Source organism: Patella vulgata, chromosome 2 (genome assembly GCF_932274485.2).
Source record: "Patella vulgata chromosome 2, xgPatVulg1.2, whole genome shotgun sequence".
Lineage (NCBI taxonomy): Eukaryota > Metazoa > Mollusca > Gastropoda > Patellidae > Patella > Patella vulgata.
The window spans coordinates 38,523,581-38,547,888 of NC_065880.2; the positions used below are offsets into that span (position 1 = coordinate 38,523,581).

General features: G+C 37.2%; 1 protein-coding gene across 1 annotated transcript in view; it reads left to right on the forward strand.

Annotated features, from left to right (window-relative positions):
* The first annotated feature begins 16,169 nt into the window (after nucleotides 1–16,169).
* LOC126812589 (uncharacterized) overlaps nucleotides 16,170–24,308 on the forward strand; it is a 93,639-nt gene continuing 85,500 nt past the window's right edge. The window contains exon 1 of the mRNA XM_050539051.2: nucleotides 16,170–16,282. Coding sequence (XP_050395008.1) covers nucleotides 16,268–16,282 — 15 coding nt within the window. The 5' untranslated portion in view covers nucleotides 16,170–16,267. The remainder of the gene's footprint in view (nucleotides 16,283–24,308) is intronic.

Here is a 24,308-nt window from a genome sequence, read left to right on the forward strand (position 1 = left end):
TCACAAATAATAATCGATGCCCGAAAAACGTCGCAATTTACAAATAGTAATGGATGCCCGAAAACTGTCGCACAAAGCAGAGTGGCTCCAGACAAAATGTTTTAATCCATAGTCAATTCAAGAGCTTTATTAGAGCTTTATTAGATCTCGCCCCCTTCCCCTCAACTCGTGGCTCGTACGCCTATGGTTCAATGACCTTTTAAGTACAACTTGGTAATCATAATTTTTGTTTTGTTTCGAAGTGCAAATTGATCTTGAATGCTTGTCTAATCTGTTTGGGGTGGGGTGGGGGCACGTGGCAAGGGCTTTTCATCGTTGTGCTGACTGAAATGGTTCAGTGACCTTGTTTTTTTATTTCAAAGTACAAATTGATCTGGATTGCTTGTCTATTATTTTTTTTTATTTTGGTGGGGGTGGGATGTCACGTGGCAGGTGCTTCTCATCTTTGTGTTGTAAAGGCGGGTCATGGTGGCACTTTAAATTTAATAAACCCGCCTGTTACCATAAAATATAGGCAAAATGGAACTAAACAAATTGTAGGGCGGTAAGATGGCACGCGTCCACGAAACAAATTATTGGCTGTCAATGTCCTAATTAAACAATAAATATGCAAATGAAGCGCGTGGGGAGTGATAAATGTGTGATTAAATGATGACTAGTATTGTGTAGTCATAATAAAGAAGAATTACTACTCTTAATTGATTTAGTCTTTTCAACAGATTGACGTTCAGTTGTTGGGATTTTGTACGCATCGGGCAACTGTTGGTGGGGTTTTGTTTTGTTTTGTTGAACAACCCTTATTTTTTTTGATTTACTTAATGCAAAGCGGCCATCTTGTTTCATTGGCAATATATTCTTTACAAGTAATTATATTATTTTTCAGATTAAGATATAAAATAGCTTTCAACCAAATTTCACTCCATTTCTGCGTTTATTTTCTAACACATATTATGTTAGTTGATGCGTTTATCTTTTTTTATGTTACGTAACGAGAATATAAATATAAACAATTCGAGATAATGGATGGCAGCTTGTACTGTTGATGACGTTCGAGTTGGTATGAAACAAATGGTTAACGTGTATAATTATTTGTACAAACAGCCATGATGAATTAGGCTTATCAATATTCATGTAAGACGATCAGCCCGCTATAAATAATTAGACTCTTCTTCAGAATCAGCCCACACAATATTATCGCCATGACAGATAGCAATATAGCACCGACATATAAACGTTCACATAATGGCCGATAATTGACTTGGTTCTATAAATACGAAACCACGGCATCGTAAATAACTACACACCACCATTTCTTCAACCGACAAGATATAATTAGTTGGCCAAGGGTTGTTTCTGGTCACGATCAGACTAGGATACAATACATTGAAACATGACAATCTACCTTAAGCAATAATGTCAATTTCAATATACTTATACATTTATATACCTGTCTTCACCGTGTGTTCATTTCACGTGGGAAACTTCAGGCCGATACGCACTGTTTAACTATTGACACAGAAAATGGGAATCAAGCGCTATTGATGAGAAGCTGTCCTACTGTACATCATTAAAATGATCAGTTTCAAGTATAACAAACATCAATACCATTGATCTAAGCATCTATATTTCAAATCAGATGGAATTCTATACTAAAAAATATAGCATCTGATTTTGTATTTGGTTACACTTAACGATAAGTATTTTTTATAAGAAAATGACAATAATAAAAGAAATAAATACACCAATAGAATAACTGTATACATAAATATTAAATCACTTAATACATATATGTTGCATTCTTGTGTGAGATGTATCAGATGGTATATAATGTTTATTTAAATGATACAATACTTATATTTTACCGATCCCATAGTTTGATTTAGTTCAAAATATGAGAGAGAGCATTGTCATATTCAGTTCATCCCAATGTATATGGTTTTCTGTACATGTGAGAGTAGAAACTATACAATGATCTGAATTCACATGACATTTTAATTAATTGTGAATTAAAACTCATCACAACAGCAATGGCCGCCATCTTGAGATAACAAACGGGCATTATCATCTCAGAGGATTTATGAATGACGTCAACTGCGACTATTATAAGGTTTGTATATTCTCTATATCTGCATTTGTAGACAATATATTTAATAGTTAAAGAAAGAATTATCATTCATACATAGGCAATTCATTTATTCTGTTCAGGAAGGGACAACAAACCAGGTCCTGTTTGCACACGCCACATTGGCGTGCACGTATAAAATGGACGCAGGCCGTAGCATACTACACGCCGGCGTATGCCCGTCTTTCATTAGCCCAGTCGGTGTAGAAAAGCAGGACGTTAAAACTCCATTCATTTCATTTCCACGATTAGTTGGTTTAACTCGTTAATGGCTTGTTTAAATCTTGTAATAAATATTGTATAAACCAATAAGGTAACATGCGTTCTGCTTTGATAATTTTAAAACAGTAAACAATTGACTTTTAAACACAAAAACAGTCAACAATAATGCTACACAATCAAACCCGTAATGTTATAATACATTTCCCTCTGTCATAAGATCAACGTTTTAATCAAACTTTGAAATTAAATAGGGAATGAATGCATACATTAAGAGTAATATGGCGTTCTTAGACCAGTTGGCTGCAGCTATAACAAACACATGAAGATCTGCACGAGTTCATTTTAGACTATACCGTTGATGCCGTCTTTTATTATACAAACCATAACGCTGAAGAATTTCATACATCGCTTTAAATATTTCAACGGAAGAACATCCCACTAAACACCTGTCAGCTATTTGGGATAGGTCTATTCTTATTACAAATATTAAACATGGCATACATGGGCGACTGAACGGAAATAGGTATTGCGCAGAATGTACCCGCGGGAAAGGTCTTCAGGCAAACATACCACAGGCATTGATAAGTGAAGAAACATTTACTTGACTTTACTAAATTGCATTGCTTCTCAGAGCATGTTTGAATACTACCGATTTCAAACTCATCCAAGTGCAATTTCGATATTGGTACAAAATGTAAAACACAAACTGTGAGCTATGCCGTATTTTGTTGAGCAGTATTAAACCCAGAAACACCATTGTCATCAATCTTTTGGTGGATCTTGAAATTTATAAATGATTCTCACATGGAGCAGAAAGGGTACGAGATCATGTGGTGAAGCCTGTGGGTGCGATGGATTTTTTTGAGGGGAGGCATAGGAGTAGTGGATTTTGTTGAGGATTCGTATTCTATTTCCAGCAACCGAGTGAATACTGGGGTGACTACAGAAGTTTCGCTAGGCAAACGAACTAAAGTATGTTGGCTTGTGGGTATGCCTACTGAGAATTAAAAATTATTCTGACTCTTCATGAAATGAGCAATTCTCTTTAAGGCAAGTAAAGTAGACCAATGACAAGCATTTTTGTTTTAGGTACATAACTATATTATTCATTGTTTGTATTGATTGTTTGCCATATCACCCGTCGTGGAAGCGAATATCAAACCCTACCGGGTTAACCAGTTAGTACTATATTTTACGAATATTGTTCTCTGAAGAAGAAATTACATCATCCGTGTAAAAATAATCGCAGCTCTCGTCTTACTGTCGATTATTTTAAGTATATAGGTATTTCAATATAGTTCTTTATATATTAAATAACCATAACTATATCCATATTATGTCAACCATAACGTCTTCGGTGTTGGGCGATATTGAGTAAAGCTATAAACATATATATATGGTAACATCCAAATACCGTTAAGTGGCCTATTGACATACCATAAATATATAATAAGTTTAAGTAAATATCGCAAATCTTGTCGTTGCTTCGATACCTGTGTCTTATTCAGTAAGGAGTTACAGTATAATAATAGTGATATTTTAACCACGTCTAATACGGGGGATTATCGTGGACTATATATAAAATGGACGTTAATTTGATAATCTATTTGTGGATTGTGTCCTAGACACCACAACTATGGTAACCCACAAGGCCTTTAACCGGCTTGATAAGATTCTATGTTCATCGATTAATCTGTATATGGACGATCAAAGCCCGTCTGTGGCCAAACCGTTTACAGAGAGATAATATAGATTAACAAACTGTGGGTTTATATTCTGATATTATAGTCGATTTACAGTACAGGAGAAACACTGACATTTATCATCAGTCTCCTTACATCGTGACCACTATACGTCATTCGACCGTCACCTTTCTACCTTCAGGGCATTGATATAAAAATAAACACCCATGACTGTAATTAAATTGCAACCGCATCACATTTTCTGTTGTCTGAAATAATTGGTGTATTTGAAGCCATTCATTTCAATGTGGTACTCCCTATAATACGTTCGCTTCCAAATTTGTATCATTGGATTGTAGGAACTAAAATATTGGATTCGTTTTTGGTTTTTTTACGTTGCTTTTGTTTTACAAAGATATTACGCTTCAGTATAGCTTATCTTTAAACGAATATTTAACTTAATCGATCGATTGAAACGATGTTGGTGTGTACAACTACAACATTTCAACCAATTTGTATTAGTTAGCTATGGGTACATGTATGTGCGTTTTAGTACCAAAGTGAGATTCGAGGATTCTAAGCAGTGGGTAAAGATGGTCTTACCTCCCTTTGGTGGCAGTTGATCTGTTTACCACCAGTACATGCATACATCTTCTATATTTTTTCGTAAAAACAACAACAATCATGATCACCTATGCTGATAGTTGAAACTGTAAACTGACTGAGATGTTGACAAATTTGAATAAAAATAAGGTAGTACGTATTTTCCAGCTGTGTTTTTATTTTTATTTTAGAGGAGTGTAATTTGAGGTAGATCCAAAATGAAATGAAAAGGGGTTTAACGTCCTACTGTTCTGCTCCGAACTGGGCTAATGAAGACGGGCATACGCCCTACAATGTGCTATAAGGGAAATTTTGTCAGCTGCACTACGGCCTACTCATATCGAATTCTAACTGCCAAAAGATCTTTTACGTGCACGCCGATGTGTACACGCTGTCCTTGTCAGGCCCTCTGTTCTGCAACACAAGCGGGAACCTCGCCCGAAAATTTGGATGAACTTTCTCGGCCAATGAACAGCCAACCTCCAGGCGAGCTAGATCCAACTGTTAATTTTTTAATTAAATATAATATGCACGTCACAAATGTATCTGCATGGTTTTGTTGGCTTTAAGTGCGTCCGTACACGTACCCACATCAATAAGGTCGCATTCATTTTCACTTTTCGAGAGAATAAAGCTGGAAAAAATATTAACAACACGACCCGCTTTTAACAGATTGAAAGTTGATCATGATATCAAGATATAAAAAAATCCCAGAAGAGCTGAATATTTAAAGGGTAAATATTTCAGCTTCCTGGTAAAACATTGATTACGACCATAGCTCGTCTTTATTCAAAAATTCAGAAACTGTGTGATAATTGGTTACTTCCTCAATCACCGACACCACATCATTATACGACTGGTGATTATTGGCCTGGGGCATCGTAAAGCTTGCCAATTATATAAATATCAAGTTCGTCTATTTAACGTTTACAGTAAATAATCATCAGTGATGGACGATTTTGTTCTTTAATATATATGATTCTCGTTTTCGTATATTAAATGATTAATGTCCAGATATAATTAATGGTATGGGGGTGATTACGGAATCGTGATCTTCCTAATACTATTTCGTACCTGATTTCAATGCAACTGAAATACAGCAAAGTGAACAGATCCTTAAATCCAGTTTAATTGCGCATCAAAGATGATTACAATGTTAAACTGAAATCAATCTTACTACCATGTACTACTCATCATGTTGTTCTTGTGGGGCAACGCTCTTCGAAACAATCCGAAGGCTCTGCCAATTCAAGCACGGTTGCCACGAAACTTGGTATGCTTGTTCCTTGGACAATTGACGAACTTCGAATTTTGATATGAATTCACAATTTCAAGATGACTGCGATGGCACCGTATTGGTACGCTTATTCTGGTTTAATTTAATTTGCGACCGAGGGTTGATTATTAGATACTAGCAGGATACCCGGTTTCGCTCGGGGGTCATAACTCCGAAACCGGAAGTGGTAGACTAACGCCACCTGGCCTATGTTATTCCCCGGTCGGAGCTACCCCTATACCCCAAATTTCAGACTTGGGGCAGACCTAGTGCAGCCGCCAACCCCGCTTTGCTCGGGGGTCATAACTCCGAAACTGGAAGTGGTAGACTAACGCCATCTAGCCTATGTTACTCCCCGGTCCGAGCTACCCCTATACCCCAAATTTCAGACTCGGGGCAGACCTACTGTAGCCGCCAACCCCGAACAGACAGACAGACAGACAAACGACAGTCACAAATATTAGTATATAAGAAGATAATAATATCATTGTAGTAACCTCTCGTGTTTCTAACATATTAAATACGGATAGCGAAAATGTTCACTTGCTTTTAACTTATAGCACTCTTTTCAGCCATAAAATAATGTTTCGATAAACACAGTCAGTAGTACGACCTAAATTCAAATAAAGATGCTGATGACGTAATTTTAAATTATATTATAATAGCATTATGTTTATAACATTACATTTGCATCAGTTATTCAGGGGTCATCTTCAGTTCAATTATCTCATATTCATTCAATATGTAACTTAAGTTGCTCTTGGTATTCATTACTGCAAGTCATAAAATATAAACCTTTCGTACTTGACCAAAAGGAATGTCTACTTGTACGTCGATTTAGCAAGGAATCAGAGGACCTGGCGCCTCGTTATTAAAAGATCTGCAGCTACGACTGGTTGAATGATTTAGCCTTGATATTAATGATTTTGTTTCAAACTTAAGTGATTAAATCGTACCGAACCCTTGGTTATTTAAAGACTCGTGGCCTTGACATATTCAATCAATTTCTTATCGTAAAGTTACATGCACTATTTCGCCGAGAACGTCGCTCAACTCCTTAACGCTACTACTTGTGCCTGGTTAGGTCGTTTAAAAAAGCCGCACCGCGGACACGATGTACAATTGTATACCAAAAGGGTACGTGAAGACCGAGAAGGCAACGATCAGGGCCCAACTTAGTTTTTGCCACGAAAGCTATCGGGACTAAATGTAAAATGGACTCGGGTTAAAATTCAAATAACTAGGTTTCGGTTGGTATGCATCAGAAGATCTTTTGGGTTGTCTACCGTTTTCCGGAAGTCGTCTTTCTATTTCTGATGTTATATTATGTATATATGGACTTGACTATTACTGTTCTTCATAATTCTAAATCGACTTCAACGGAACTGATCTTAAAGAAAACTTTAATATCATGGCTTATGGCGCCCATTTCCGGTCTTCAATTCAACCGCTGACATTCTCGCCGGATCAAACTGTGTTTCGTCTTTAGTGAATTGTATCCGCGATTAATATTTTTTTTACACTACTGCAATCATTCTCCGTAAATCAAGTTGGAATTAAGTCGACATCTGCTTCCTTTATTGACGACACTTTGTCATTGGAAGTTGGCGTTGAAATCAAAGAGGATTAACTGTTTGCCGATAAGCCTACAAGCTGTTGTTCAATTGAGTATGGATTGAAAGAGTGACGTCTTACATGCCACAATTTTAAAGAATCAAAAATAATTCCATTGATTTCAACTGTTAAGGTCATAAATCAAGCAGACGACAGGATAGAAGTGATCATCCTAGAATCGTGTGTCGACACCATCGCGCTCTGTTAAAACTTTGTAATCAATAAATTTCGTCCACAGTTCATACTTTTAATTTGGGGAGATCATCCTATATGCAACCGCCTAGTGCTCATAGAAAAAAATGTAAGATTATAATTATTCGCCAATAATAGTGTCTGGAATACGAATTAGACGGATGTCGCGTGATCATCCAAAAGGGACCGAGTGGAGTCAAATGGCGCAATTTGCATTTTAAATGTCATGGGAGAGGTTTCAAATTCTTCTTTCATTGTTTTTGGTCAGCCAATATATTTCTTTGTGTAGACAAAGAGCGGCAGCTTAAATGTTGACCAGGGTCTTTATATCTATTTAGGAACTGAAAAAGAAAACTGTGTTGAATAACTTTTTTATTTCGGCAACTATTTATTTCCACCTTACCCGAGTCGTTCTAACACTATCCCGGACCCTGAGAGGTATTTGTAAACAGAGGCTAGAATCGGTAAAAGGCGGCTATGCTGTTGGATCTTCCAAACTATCGAAGGATTCTTGGATTTTGAGCCCCTTCTACACAATGGACTCCGTAACTCACGTTTTGTTTGAATTTACGACGTCGTAAGTACATCAGGATATCGTTGGAAATCTAATAAATATATAACCATATCCATAATATTCGGGAAGTTGAAGTGTGCTTCGTTTATGGCTACTCAAGCATATTTAATTGTGCAATAAACACAGATTTGATCGTTAAACGAGGATTTTTTGCGCTTACAGATCTCACCGAAAATGTCTACAAATAAAATAAAACCAAGTACGAACAATCCAAACCATTACTTTAGACAAAATTCGAAGTCCTAAAAAACGGTATCGGCAAAATAGTGTGATTAGAATGAAAATGTGTGCAGTGTCATTGTTTATGAGACAAGAGAGGGGCAAATACCCCGATCACTCGAAGAATTGGAAGCATCAGAACGAGCCAGAACAACTCGAGCCACTTTCTACAGAGAAACTTTGTCTTCGCTATCAGTGTTTGTGGATTTTATCATTGGAGGATCGTACCTTATCCAATTAGTGGAGTATATATTCGGTAAATTTCGAATATTTGTGAATATAAAAGTAGCAACACAAGAGTCGATATCTGATCATTTTTACCCTACAAATATGTCAGCTCTAAACACCAAACATATCTGACACGTTAGTCAAACCCTAATCGACACACACACAATTATTTCACCTTTTCGTAACCTACTCTAACACACAAAGATGAATTTCAATGAGATAACACTCGCTTCACTGCACGTGTAAAGCCAATGGAGTCTTTTGTACAAAACATGTGGTAGGCTACGATTTTAGCCGATCACGTGTCGTTGCTAGGTTACAAGATTTTACGATCTGCGATGGATAGCGTGATGTCATTTAATCCCATCAGCGAAGCGAAAACTCATCTTGCCAACCCTATTCCCAGCGGGTTATATACCAAATGGTGTGTACCATGTAATGGGGTCGTCTGATGACCTCGTATATATTATGGACTGGTTATAATCTATTTATTAGATTTCCAACAATATCCTGATGTACTTACGACGTCGTAAATTCAAATAAAACGTGACAAGATTGCATTAGGGGTTGTATTACAGTCATATTTACCCAAGGTCTTTAGCCCCGTAGCTATCTAGTGTCTTCGGGTTGCACTTATACAGTAGATACATACATAAAATTGTTCATTTCTTAAGTAAATAATGGTGCTATAAAAAGACCAAATGTCGGTTTAAAGGAACCATTGAGTACGCCCACGACGAAGGAGCCACAAGCAATGCAAAATGTTTTTAAATGTCCACTGGCAACCGTTGACTCTTACCCTCTCCAAATCTAAATATCGTGTTCGTGTTACCTTGGATAGCCTCCACTACATATGGCCACAGATAACCAAATATTTCCCCATTCACTTGAATGTTTATTCTCGTCTCTTTTCCTCAAAATTTTAAATGGCGGAACGCTTTCCACCAAAAATGGAACATGTGGCAACATCTTGCTCGAAAGCATGTATGAGATGTTTATCGTGGAAATCTTGAAATATTCAAACAAGAAGTAGCATTCTAGTAAACATGTAACTAATGCTGTATTCGTTACAGGAAATAGTAAATACCACACTTGTCGTGTTCGGGTGCACAAGTGGGAAATCAACATGGCTGTCATTATCCCTTCAAGGATTATTAAAACCCATAATCACCATTTGTGAAATATAAATCGCTAAAAAGGCATATCAGCCCAAAGACGTTGCAGTTCGGTTCAGTATTTACAAAGATATGATGAATTGAAAATTTATCATCGTTCGGCATCCAATGCAAACGATATAAACAAGCCAGTGTAACGCTTAAGTATTGGTCAATCTCTTGATGAGCCTCTTTTAAATCCAATTGAATTCAAGCTAGGAAATATCTACATATACCGTTGATGGTCTATACTGGTTTAGTTTTCTTAATTAAATGTTAAATAATCAATCTAAGAACAATTTATCGTAAATTAAGCTGTGAAAAATTACATAAAGTCTATTGTCGATGAGCGGCACGGTCAATTAGCTTAGCATATGCCTATTGGTAATATCTAATTAATTGTTACGGTGTGTGGACATTTAAAATTCAAAGAAACGTAGGATTTTAGTCCCAAAAAGACCTAGTTTGTGCCGCGTGGACGTTAAACTACAGGCTACTGGAACATTTTTGTTGATATAGACCGTACTGTCCTAAAACATGAACTGCCGTACGGTACAATAACAAGTTAGTACAACATGGAAAGCCGGGTATTTTTCTCGCTTTCAGTTTAATGTGTTTCTTGTTATTGTTCAGAAAATGTATCCTAATATGTAAAATTCTATAAATCACGTATTCAGATCTATATGCACGTCCACAACAAGCATTTAACTACAAAAATAGTATAAATACCGTTCAAAACTTTCAACTTTGTAATTTTGGCTGCAGTCTTGTTACGTTATATTTCGTGAACTCGATATAGTTTTAGCTACCCCAGTTCTCCAGTAGAAGTCACGACTTCCGAGTCAGTTTTTGTAGTTACGAACGATATTTACCATAAAACCGAGGAGTAACGAATACAGCATTACTCTCCGCTCATAACCAACCCCGTAACTCTGTTATCCTTCTAGCCTCAATTATACACCAAAAGGTGGGCGAAAATCGCCGTGCAAAAAGGCGAAAGGGAGATAGAAACTATTTTGGTCCGACAGGCTGTCAAGGAAGTCGACGGCGATTTTGACTGACAATCATCTATGTCTCTAGTCGTCTTTTCGAACAGCTCAAAAGATTATTTACCAATCAACTAAAACAACCGAAAAGAGAGTTTTGTACATTAAAGCTGAACTCCGATTACAAACCTACAGAAATAATTAAATTAAAAAAAGGTAACGCCCTTCAATTTGTAGGGGTAACAAAAACACAGACAGGTCACGCCCACGTCCTGTACATGCCGTGTCAAGCAAACTGTTCACACCCGGTTAGCTAGTCAACTACCAATTACGTCCAGACTGATCGCAGTTCTTTCACTATCACTACTATCAGCTAACTGAAAATAGTATTGCTACACAATTATTATGTCTGATCAGGTACATATTATTTTATTAATTAGACGAAATAAGTCAAATAGTTTTATAATCGGAGTTCAGCTTTAAATTCCATGCACGCCTCGCCTAAAGCTAATCTAAACACACCATTTCATCGGCTAATCTCTGCCAATGTAACAAAATTTGACCTATAATAACAAGTGAAGTATCTGTTCTTTAACTATTATAATAGCGTTATTAGAATCGGTCAACTTTCTTTGGGTCATGCATGCTAACCGATTTTTTTTTACCATTGTGACTTTGAATATCGACCCTGTAAGTTCAGTTAAAAACTATTTTCGCACAAAATAGATCTACCACAACTGCGATTTAAACTGCTTAACAAGGAATTGGTGTCAGATGTTTTAGAAAGATCGGTTATATGAAACCTCACAAATAACCCTATTTTATATTTTAGAATTTATTTCCATCGATCCTCTGGCAACTAATACTAACTAACTAATGTTGATCTTACGCTGTAAATATTATTTGTGTATTTTAATCGTAAATTGACTGGCAGAAAGTTGCCAGTAAAATGACTGTATTTTAACACACACAAGTGGTAGATTTAGATTTACAAACAGCATGTAAATTTACAGTGTGTGTAAAATAACTTCGGTGTAGATTTGCTTTGTTCTTGTAAAGTGTGATAAATTTACATTCACTGTAAATTGACACTGTGGTTGTAAATTGACACTGTGGTTGTAAATTTACCTCAAATTTATCTTACACTCACTGTAAATTTACACGGTGGTTGTAAATTTACCTCAAAGTTATCTTATACTCACTGTAAATTTACGTGGTGTTTGTAAATCTAAATCTACGGTTTAGGGGTACATTTACAAGTCAGTGTTAAAATACACTGATTTTACTGACAACTTTCTGCCAGTCATTTACGGCAAAAATGCAATTTGAAGTGTATATTTACTTGAAATATACTTTGAAAAGGTGACATTTTTTAAAGGGAATGTGTTTGTCCCCACTCGGCTAAGTAGTCCTAGATCCGATCCTGGCGAACAGTTTTTCGGACCTTTCAGCCGAGCATGCAAAACATCATTCGATAATGGAAAGAAATGAAATAAAATGGAGTTTAACGCCCAACTGTTCTGTTTCTTACAATGGAAAGAGTGGGAGGCATGACACGAAGCAAAATGTCCCACACAACCTTATGTACGGCATATCACTGTCTCCGTACGCCAGTTAGGTGCATTCAGATTTTGAATAACATATTTCTCTAAAATAGACTAATCTGACTGACATAACAGTAAATATTTTGCACAAAATTCGATATGTGGTCGAAGGCGAATAACAGATTTGAACACTATTTGACAGTAAATTTACAATCTGTTGTAACAAGCGGTTGCCATGTAAGATACGCCCACATTTTGCAAGAGATAGACAGAGAACGAGCTAAACAAATAATGTGATTTTTGTACAATCAGGGGCCATAAACCAGGAAGATATGGTCCGATATACGCGAATATCGATCATTGGGTTATAAACATGCATTTCAAGTTTCATCAAAATCGGGTGAAAATTGTGACCTCTAGAGTCCACAATATTTTTACACTATTAGCGTATCAGTGGTGATTTTTCATACAATCAAGGGCCTAGTTCAGGAAGTTACGAACCGATATGCGCGAATATGGAAAGGAACCAAGATGTTTGGCTTACAAACATGCATTTCAAGTTTCGTCAAAATCAGATGAAAATTGTGACCCCTAGGGTGTCCAAAAGCTAAAAACGTGATTTTTCGTACAATAAGGGGCCATAATCCATGAAGTTTCGATCCAATACATGCCAATACCGAGATCTTTTGGAGATAAACCTATATTTCAAGTTTCGTCAAAATCGGATAAAAATTGTGACATGTAGAGTATCCATAAACAAATTGTGGGCGGACGGACGGACGTCCAAACAGACAGTGACGACGACAATTTACGTCCACATGAAAATGTGGGCGTAGGAAAATACTATTTCAAATGGCATTTCTGTTAATATACAGCTTACATAATGTAAACTGACATAATGGTTGTATTTCTACATTACGTTTGATGTAATCTTACATGTGGCCAAAGCGGGAATAACCAATGTGGCCACTATTTGACAGTTAATTTGCAATTTGCTGTAAAAATAATAATTCAAATGACATTTCTGTTAATATACAGCTCACATAATGTAAACTGCCATATGGTTGTATTTCTACATTAAGTTTGATGTAATCTTACACAAGCTTTGTATTCATATGCATTTACATCGGTTTAAATGTAAGTTAACAAACCATGTGATATTACAAATCGGACACTGTATTTTAAGTATACTTATAAATGTTAATATATATATAATTTTAACAGTTTAATAACCGCGTATACATTTTACAGTGTTTTTCATTTTTGTGCTCAGTGATCTTTTACGTGCATGCCAATGTGTACACGGGACCTCGTACCACCCGAACGACTACACAGCTGTCCTTGTCATGCCCTAGGTCCTGCAATACTGACAGGGGGGGGGCACGCTGGAAAATCTGGATGTACTTTCTCGGCCACTAAGCCCCCCCCCACCCTTCATAAGTGGACTATGACGAAAAGTAATGAAGCCTTCACAATAAACCTCAGAATGCCTCGTTTGACATTTCTGTCCAAACGAGGCAAAAACGTGTCAAAATTTTTGCCCCGATTTTGTCACGCTGTAACGAGGTGAAAAAAATTCCTCGTTTCTCTGGATTTCCAAAACGAGGTTTTTTAAAATTGCCCTGTTTTTGGACCGAGGTATTTTGTTCAGAACGAGGCTTGGTAAGATTGCCTCGTTTACTAGGCGTGTTTTTTTTATCCAAGATAATTATTAGCGGTATTTGCTATCAGTAAATAAAGCCATATACATAATGGTCGGACCATCACGTGACAAATTGCAGATCTACAAATTAGATTATTTATTTGGGACATGATATTGTTCATAGTTATGGTTTACAATACTGGAGTTCTATTGTGTATAATAAACGTCCCAAGCGAAACAACACATAACAATGTCACGTGACAATATTACATATCGCGGATTTATAATGCGAATGCCAAAACGATAATTAAATAATACGGCAATCTGTAATGGGAAAAAGAGAATTTGTAGTTTTCTAGCTGGTAGGGGGGGGGGGTGTTAACGTCCACTCGGCACAAACTAGGTCATTTCGGGACTTACATTTGGTTCAATTTTATTTCAGTAATTCGCTTGCGCGTAGGGGTCTTTAGCAGCAGGAGGAGCCGGGGGAATCGAAACCACGCCAGTTGACTCGATGACAGACCTTATGATACAGCGCGCACGTGCTAAACAATTCGATTAGGGTACTTTTATATGTATTAAGTTACATATAGGCCCTATTTATATTTGCGTCTCGTCTAAATTCCATCACAACACGGCAAACTGTATTTATGGGAAAAAGAGAATTAATTTTCTCAAATCCAAAAATTTACAAACCACATTTTCTATTGGTACATGTTATGGTTGATTATTAGGGTTTACTGTACTGGAGTTCTATCGTGTATAATAAGCGCTCCAAGACGAAACATAACAATGTGACGTGACATTATTACATATGGCTGACAAAGGCGTTCTTTGATTAGAGTCATGTTGTTTGTTTTGATTATTAAAACTCGCCTGTACCATTACAAGGTGACAAACTATAGTTATATAACTAAAGTTATATAAAGGTCTATCAATGTTAAAGTTCTAAAGAGATATACAATTACACGTTTTCTGTATATTGTACACAAATCTCGTATTTGAACATGTTTGAATAGTAGAATTACCCATAAAAACAGTTAAAATACAACATACATGTACATTAAAAAACATATTTGTATCAATACAGGTTACATGTAAAACAATACATTTCTAATTTGTGAAACTACACTTTTATTGTTAATTTACCCATCTTTTACAGTAACCACATGTTACCTCACCAATACAGTAAATTTATAGTATAAAAACATACAGTGGTATTTTTACAGCGTTATGTTAAAAAAAATACGTGTTTTTCGTTGTAATTTTACATGCATTTTTAACAGTGTAGCGACACCGTACATGGGAATAGATATTAGATGTTCTCGAAACGGTAAACATACCCTGTATATGTGACAGTCAATGTCTACAATCAGGCAATGTGTACAATGCCTGAAATATACCAGTCAATGTGTACATTGCCGGGTTAGGGTAAGGGTTGGGGTGGGGGTTTGGGTTACAAAGGCATTGTACACATTGCCTGATTGTAGACATTGACTTTAACATATATACACAACTAATGCATATATCGAGTTCAGTGACATGGTCAGGTGGAGTATCTAGTAAGTGTATCTTAAGCACACCCTGTCTAATACACGCTATTAAATAGGGAGAGGTGGGGTTTAACGTCCACCCGACAAACTAGGTCATCTCGGGACTAACATATGGTACAATTTATTTCAATAATGCGCTTACTCGTAGCGATCTTTAGCCGGGGGGGGGGGGGTAACCCACCAGGTTCGGCAGGTGATCCTAGTCCTTGTCATGTCACGTGCAAGCTTTGGATCGAAACCACGCCATTTGACGTAGGAGTCGAGACTAAATATATACAATATCACCCTAGTCGATCACTTAATGAATATTGTTAGAAAATGTCATGTTATGTACATGATGATATTAAATAAAATATTGTTGCTGTGTTGATTGTTGTCATTGATTATAATAAATACGGGCTCAATTAATACCATCATTATAAACACTAATTATCATTATAAACACTGATTATTCTATCATTATCTTTACTTGAGCAATTAATTTTACATATTGCTAGATATATAATTAGTCGGGATTTCAAAACCAAATGTCACAAGACCAAAAACAATATATTTTATTAGCTGCATAAATTCTGTGGGTAGTTGTCTCTGGTTGGTGTACTATACTTTATCTCGTGGTGAGACTGGATACCCAATCTGAATCCAGATTTTGTTACATGGTGTTCTCAACGGTAAGTTGTTTTATAAACTATTTTGAAGATGACACAGCTTGTTTGTAATTCCAGTAATCTTTGAGAAAGTATTGAAATATTGAATGCAATTATTTCTGAATAGGTACCTTCAAACTTATTGGTGCCACGTTGACTAACCAGGAGGTACAAAAGCTGCTCGGTGTTTCCCCAGTCTTCTCAGTTGTGCAGGACTGAGAGGGTTATACAGGAAAGCGAGCTACACGCCTATACCTCTATACACGGGTTCAAAGTTGCTCCGTATTTTCTGGACAAGTTTCCCCTTGTCTGATAAAACCAAGGTCAAACCATGCACTCTTCGGTGTACCCGTAAAAAAAACACTTGACAATTCAGATTCAAAGAAGAGTAACCGGAAATGCCACTGTTCGGGCAAACCTTTACCCATACTGCATATCCATCGTCATTAGACCGGTTGGTGCAGAAATGTAGGGCGTTAAACCCCATTTTATTTCAAACTTAATTATTTGTTATACGTAATTATTTGTTATACGCAATTTGTGACCGATTTTCTGTTTTAACAGTCTTTTTTAAGCTGCACATGTACGGTTCAAACCATTAGCGCTTACATTTGCAACTAAAATCTTAAGAAGTTCATTTTAATTGTAACTATTTTTCATTTATTTCGCATAGTTAACAATATTTATACATGTAAGCTTGTGATCCTTGTCCTTGGTTTCAGTTTTTTTCCAGTAGGTTTATTTAAATATAATGGGAAGCTAGTGTACGTGACGGGGAATACCCGTTCCCCTCTTTTTTTCGCTAAGCATCCGTCCCCCCCCCCCGCTGCCCCACCCTACAATCACCATGTTCCACAATTAAATAACAAACACCGATCTCGATGCCTTGACTTTTATTTATTAGTTAGAGTGTTTCATGGATTGGTATGCCAGGGCCGGTGAGAGGGAGGGCAGCTTTGACACTAGTCCGGGGGGGGGGGGGGGGCCGGGGGAATTCCGAGCAATGTTTTTTCTTTTAAAATTACTAAAACCAGCGGCTACCAGGCAGGATACGCCCACATTTTGCAAGAGATGGATAGAGAACAAGCTAAACAAAAAGCGATTTTTCGAACAATCAAGGGCCATAATAATTAAGGAAGTTACGACCCGATATGGGCGAATATCGGCAGAAACCAAAATCTTTGGGTTATAAAGATATATTTCAAGTTTCATCAAAATCGGATCAAAATTGTGACTTCTAGAGGGTCCACGACCTTGATATACGATATATTTACACTATTTGCGTACGAGAGGCGGCAATTTTGTCCGGCACTTTGGTCCCATTTTCACGAAATTCGAACTCAATCATCATTAAGGTGTAGCGGTGATATATTCAAACGTTTTTTTAAAAAAATTAGATACAAATTGTAACCTCTAGAGGGACCACAAGCTAAAAACGCCATAGGGCCATAATTCAGGAAGTTACTATCTGATATGCGCGAATATTTCAAGTTTCATCAAAATCGGGCCACAATTGTGACCTCTAGAGGGTCCACAACCTTGATATACCATATTTGTACACTATCTGCGTAAGAGGGGAGGCCATATTGTCCGTCAATTTTGGTCCGATTTTCACGATATTCGAACTCAACCTACGTTACGGTGTAACGGTGATAAGTTCGAACGTTTTTTTTTATATCGGATAATAATTGTGACCCCTAGACGCGACCTTTCGTACAATCAGAGCGATAATTCAGGAAGTTACGATCCGATATGTGCGAAACCAAGATCTTTGGGTAATAACATACATTTCAAGTTTCATCAAAAGCTGATAAAAATTGTAACCTCTAGAGTGTCCACAAGTTAAAAACGTGATTTTCCGAACAATCAGGGGCCATAATCCACGAAGTTACGGTCCAATACATGCCAAAATTGAAAGGAACTATGATCTATTTGGATATTAACCTATATTTCAAGTTTCGTTAAAATCGGATAAAAATTGTGACCTGTACAGTCTCCACATTTAAATTGTGGACGGACGGAAGACCTCCGGGCGGACAGTGGAGACGACAATATACGTCCACATGAAAATGTGGGCGTATAAAAACTAAATGAATAACATATGCGATGAAAATATTTTCACGGTCACGGTTTTTGTTTTTCCATTTATTAGCTTCCTTAAAATTTCCTGTTAAAATCGTGTACATCTGATTATTATTACATCAGTAAAACCATGGATCTTATAATACATTATAAGGTCCATGGTAAAAGTAGTACGTGTCTTTGGTGTGTCGTATGTTGTGCTAAATTTCACTTTCTGTGTTTTAGCAAAGTGACTTCCATTTACCCCAGATATACGCCAAAATGACGCTAGAGATCATGTATCTTTGAAAGCATTTCGAGCCCGGGCGACCCCCCACGCCGAGCTGCCTGTCGCGACCCTGTGGACTGCCGTATTGAAATACGTCGACTGGCCACGATTTTGGAAATGCCATATAACTTGTCTAATTCTAGGACAAATGCACCCACCCCCCTCCCGCCTCTTCCACCATTGAAAACCACGGCGGGCTTAGTATAACCTACAATAACAAAAGCTAGAAATCGTGTCCACAGTGATTATTGCTAATATCGTAATTGTTAACGATTTTCCTCTTCTATCCCCTAGACAAAGATAAAAATATCGATGTTATTAGACAATATTATAGTCAGGGGACCTTTCCTTTTTAAAACATGGGTTCACACTGGTATAACTGCGAGATTGTAGACATTTACAGTTCTGTCAGACAATTGATGAAACGTCTATTTTAAACTATGACGTATCCCTTTGTTGAGACAGACAGACCCTAGTTCATCTTCAGTTTACATTTTACAACCGGAAATGACAGATTAATGAACTTCCGGTCTGGACAGGAAATGTGAATTGGGCAATAATCACGTTGTGTGAGCGGCGAGAGCCTCATCCTGACACTAAGGTGATTGGAAAGGAAGACTATCTCAGTGATCGAGACTAAGAGGGTATAAATGTGACATTGAGTTCAAATCAATTCATGTCATTTTTTTCTTGTTTTCGAGACGAAATTCAGTTAAATTTATTTAAATTTCCATCACGCCATGAAACCTACACCCGAGAAATAAGTTTAATTCTTCATATTTCGCACATTACTAATATTTCAACTCATGATGATGGCTTGGCAATGGTATTAAAAACTGCCGGATTGCGTTTGGGCTGTCAAGACGAGATGTAAAGGTCAGTGAAGAATAAGCTGGCGGTGGTGAAACAGAGAGAAAGATATAGTTATAATTTTGATAATTACAGAGCACAAAAAAGCGATAATAAAAATGATAATACATGCAGCCAGTTCGATTTTATACGCTTGTTTTCCAATTCAACAAAACATTTGGTTATATCAGAAAAGATGGTCGTGTGATGCACTACACCTGATATATAAACATCTGGCCTATGTTTATTTACACCCTGTTCAATAAAAACGGTGACTCATTCCCAACTTATCGAATAAATGTGTAAATTAATAGGTATTATAAAATGAATCAAATACGTCACGGAAATCCATCCCATTAAGTTTATTTTCAAAAAAAAACTGTGTCCTTTTCGGGACGATATTGAATTATAATTAAACATACATTATGCAAGACTTAAATCTGCCTATTGCAGGTCATTCCTTAGGCCTGAAATGTTATATAAACTATTAATCAGACATTTATTAACAAATCAAATTAACAAGACCATAATCAACTCTCGATGGCATCGGATACTCGAGATTGTGACTAGATTAGAACGGTTCGCCAATTAAAACTTTGATCTAAAAATGGGAAAGTGAACAAACTATATTCCCCAAACAGTTACCTGCTAATTAATTTATTATGCATTGTTGAAATTAACAGGAGGGAACTTCATTCTCATGGAGGATTATATTAAACCGTGTGGGAAAACTAATATATACACATAACTGGATAAAGTCTTAAATATACTAAACAGCAAAAAAAACCGTCAGTACGATTTCAAAATCAGAGAGGAAATTTAATCAAATCATTCTAGAACCAGCGGCTGCCAGGCAGGATACGCCCACGTTTTCGAGAGATGGATAGAAAACAAGCTAAAACGAAAGTGATTTTTCCTACAATCAAGGGCCATAATTCAGGAAATTACAATTCGATATGCACAAATATCGAAAGGAACCAAGATCTTTGAGTTATAAACTTACATTTCAAGTTTCAACAAAATCGGATAAAAATTGTGACCTCTATAGGGTCCACAACCTTGATATACCATATTTTTACGCAATTTGAGAACGAGGGGCGACCATTTTGTCTGTCAGTTTTGGGCCGATTTTCACGAAATTCGAACTCAGTCGTCCTTAGGGTGTAACGGTGATATAATAATACGTATTTTTAAATCGGATAAAAATTATGACCTCTATAGGGTCCACAAGCTAAAAACGCGATTTTTCGTACAATCAGGGGCTATAATTCAGTAAGTTACGGTCTGATATGCGCGAATATCGAAAGGAACCAAGATCTTTGGGTTATAAACTTACATTTCAAGTTTCAACAAAATCGGATAAAAATTGTAACCTCTATAGGGTCCACAACCTTGATATATCATATTTTTACGCAATTTGAGAACGAGGGGCGGCCATTTTGTCTGTCAATTTTGGGCCGATTTTCACGAAATTCGAACTCAGTCGTCCTTAGGGTGTAACGGTGATATAATAGTACGGTTTTTTTTTAAATCGGATAAAAATGATGACCTCTATAGAGTCCACAAGCCAAAAAACGCGTTTTTACGTACAATCAGTTGCCATAATTCAGGAAGTTACGGTCTGATATGCGCGAATATCGAAAGGAACCGAGATCTTTGGGTTATAAACTTACATTTCAAGTTTCAACAAAATCGGATAAAAATTAAAATTGTGACCTCTACAGTGTTCACAAGCCAAAAAAGTGATTTTTCGTACAATCAGGGGCCATAATCCATGAAGTTACGGTCCGATAGATGCAAATATCGAAAGGAATCTAGATCTTAGGGTGATAAACCTATATTTCAAGTTTCATTGAAATCGGATAAAAATTGTGACCTGTAGACTGTTCACAAACAATTGTGGCCGGATGGACCGACGGACGGACGGACAGGGGCGACGACAATATACGTCCACATGAAAATGTGGGCGTATAAAAACGACTTACTAAATGGATCAAAGCAATTTTTTGTGAACAGTATGTTGACACATTAGTGATTAATTCATCACAATTCCAAGACATTACGAGAAGATTTAGGGTCTGTACACAGCCTATATGTCAATATCTGGTATGTCCACCGCGAGTGTCAATAACAGCAGCGTCTGTACATGGAGTGGACCAGACGATTGGTGAACGCCATTGGAACCTGGAACCACACACTCAGAAAAGCCTGGCGCAATCTATCGGCCGTGTTTGGTCTCGGTACGAAGTTATTAAGTCTTCTCTGAATTTCATCCCAAAGATGTTCAATCGGGTTTAAGTCCGGACTAAGGACTGGCCAGTGCATAACGTTGACACCGTTCTGCTGTAGAAAGTCCGGAGTAACTCTGGAAGTGTGAGCACGGGCGTTGTCATGCTGGAAAATGTTGTTTCGATGACGTGCGAAATGTTGTATGATACGTGGGATCTGAGAGCTTGATCGGTGTAGCGCACCTCTGTGATGCTGCCTCCCCTCTCGGGACCAAGATTTTGGAACACTACATGGCCCACTCTCTAGTTCAGGCCGATTCCACCCTAAACCATTATGCTTAGACCTCCCCATGAGTCTCGTTCCATGACACATTGGTCAGAATAACAAAGGCCACGTCGACAACATATTCTGGTCCTGCCATCTGCAGTTGATACGCAATATCGACTCTCATCTGTGAACAAAACAGTTCTTCATTGCCTGTGTCGCCAGTTCTGGTGTTGCTGGGCAAACTGCAGACGTTCACGTTGATGGCGAGGGGTGAGGATCGGTCCACAGTAAGGTCTACGGCAATGGATGTTCTCTCTGGTGCGACGTCGGCGCACTGTATCGGTACTGATGGGTTTTCCGTGTGTTCCCACTGTCTGATGTGCTGTTTCAGATGCCTGTGTGAAGGGATTCTGCCCGTGCTGTCGCACAACATGGCGCCTTGTGGTAACCCTTGGTCTACCAGTTTTGGGGCGATCATCCGTGGTGTTGGTGCCCCGAAAGCGTTGGTGAAGCCTGTAGATGGTCCGAACATAGACCTGGAAATGATTGGCAACGTCTTGGGCAGTGTGGCCAGCGTCGATACTTCCAAGCGCCTGGTTCCTCTGAGCTGTCGTGAGTCGTGGCATGCTGCTGACGTTGTGGTGTGAATGATTTAACCAGGTATGGAGGTGCATTTTATAGGGCTGGTCGCGGTGAACAGCACGTGCGGTGAAGATTTGGTCACAAATATACAATAAAAACATTTGGCAAGTTTTATGCAATGCGTCTATTCAGAGTAACATACCATTTTGCTGCTTAGAAGAAACATAAAAGAGGTTACTTAAGTATGAAAGTGAACAGGCCATGCTCAGTTTGGGTTGATCTCAATTCTAAACTTGTGATTGGAAATAACATCCATCGTAAATGTGAAAAAGCCTCGTGTGTGTGATCAAGTAAAGAAAATGGCAAGTCACAGATTTCCTACAAGCATACTCGTTAAAAGTGAATTACTTATTGCAGCTTTGCAAAGTGATTGTTTTGTGCCTTGTCTGTAACTTAAATAAACCTTATTTATAGATATTTGAATTGAGATAACGGATACATTACAATTTGTCGTGTAAACAAAAATATATAAAATATTTATAATACCGGCGTCAGTATACATAACAGTAGCTCAAGGAAATAAAATATAGTATCATCGATTCTAATTCAAGTTCAGAATTCATAAATATAAAGTTTCAAAGTAGTGCAATAATGATACACCGGTAGGTTAAAATAATATCGGATGTTTCTAGAAGAGTATAAAATGAATCTGTAATGACGATCCACTTTATATACATAAATTATACCGTGGCCTGCTCGATTGTTATGTGGGTTAAGAAACAAGCAGACTTTATAGAGAACACATTACCCCAGGCTAAGTTGTACAATAGAATGGTTATAGGTGTAGTGCATTACACACTTCCGATATCCATCTTGGTCTGACGTCATACACGCGTGGGAAAATTTACAGGAATTAGAAAATCGTTTTCGAGTGAAGAATAATATTGACTACATCGAATGAATGTGTCTCAATTAATTATGAATGAATTTAGATGAAGAATGGTTTTGGTGTATCAAAAACACAAGACCGTAAAGCACATAATATGTTTATGCGTTCGCTGTATGTGCTCTTTAAACTTGGTTATTGTCGTCACAATAAAGCATATGCGTGGTGGGAAATATCCTATTTAGAAATAGATATTGCGTGATGAGTAGAGATCAATCCAAGTATTATCCAATGATTTATGATTTTGTGGTCTTTCTACAATTGAGACGAGCTAATCGATGGAACCATAGGATCACATCCAATCAAGATTTCATTATATTGCCTATTGTTTGGGGATTTCTATAGGAGGGCAATCAAAGGCATGGCAATTTAAACTCAAGTTATACATTTACAATGCACACATATGCAATGCCGATTTTATTTTGCTTGTCAATCGAACGAACCTTAGGTTGGTTCAATTCATATACTGTTGCGATTTAGATTTAACGCATCAAGTATCTCTTTTAGAAACTTTGCTGTGTGCGCAATTATCTTTAAATTTTGTATTTCGCTAAATTAGGTCGGGGGGTCAAGATATCGGAAACATTATTCTTTTTTATCTTGCACTCTATTGTCGATTATAATGTAACAGCATCACTGGCGCTTTTGTGATGATCAAGAAGTTAATTAAGAATAACGAGATGTTAGATTGTAGTTGAACTGATAGGAATGTTGATAACACGATCGGTGAATAGAATATAGACGCAAAAGATCACCATTACTTTGGAATTCTTTAATATATTGACGAAAGGTTAAGAATAGCTAAACTAAATACAACATAACTTTGG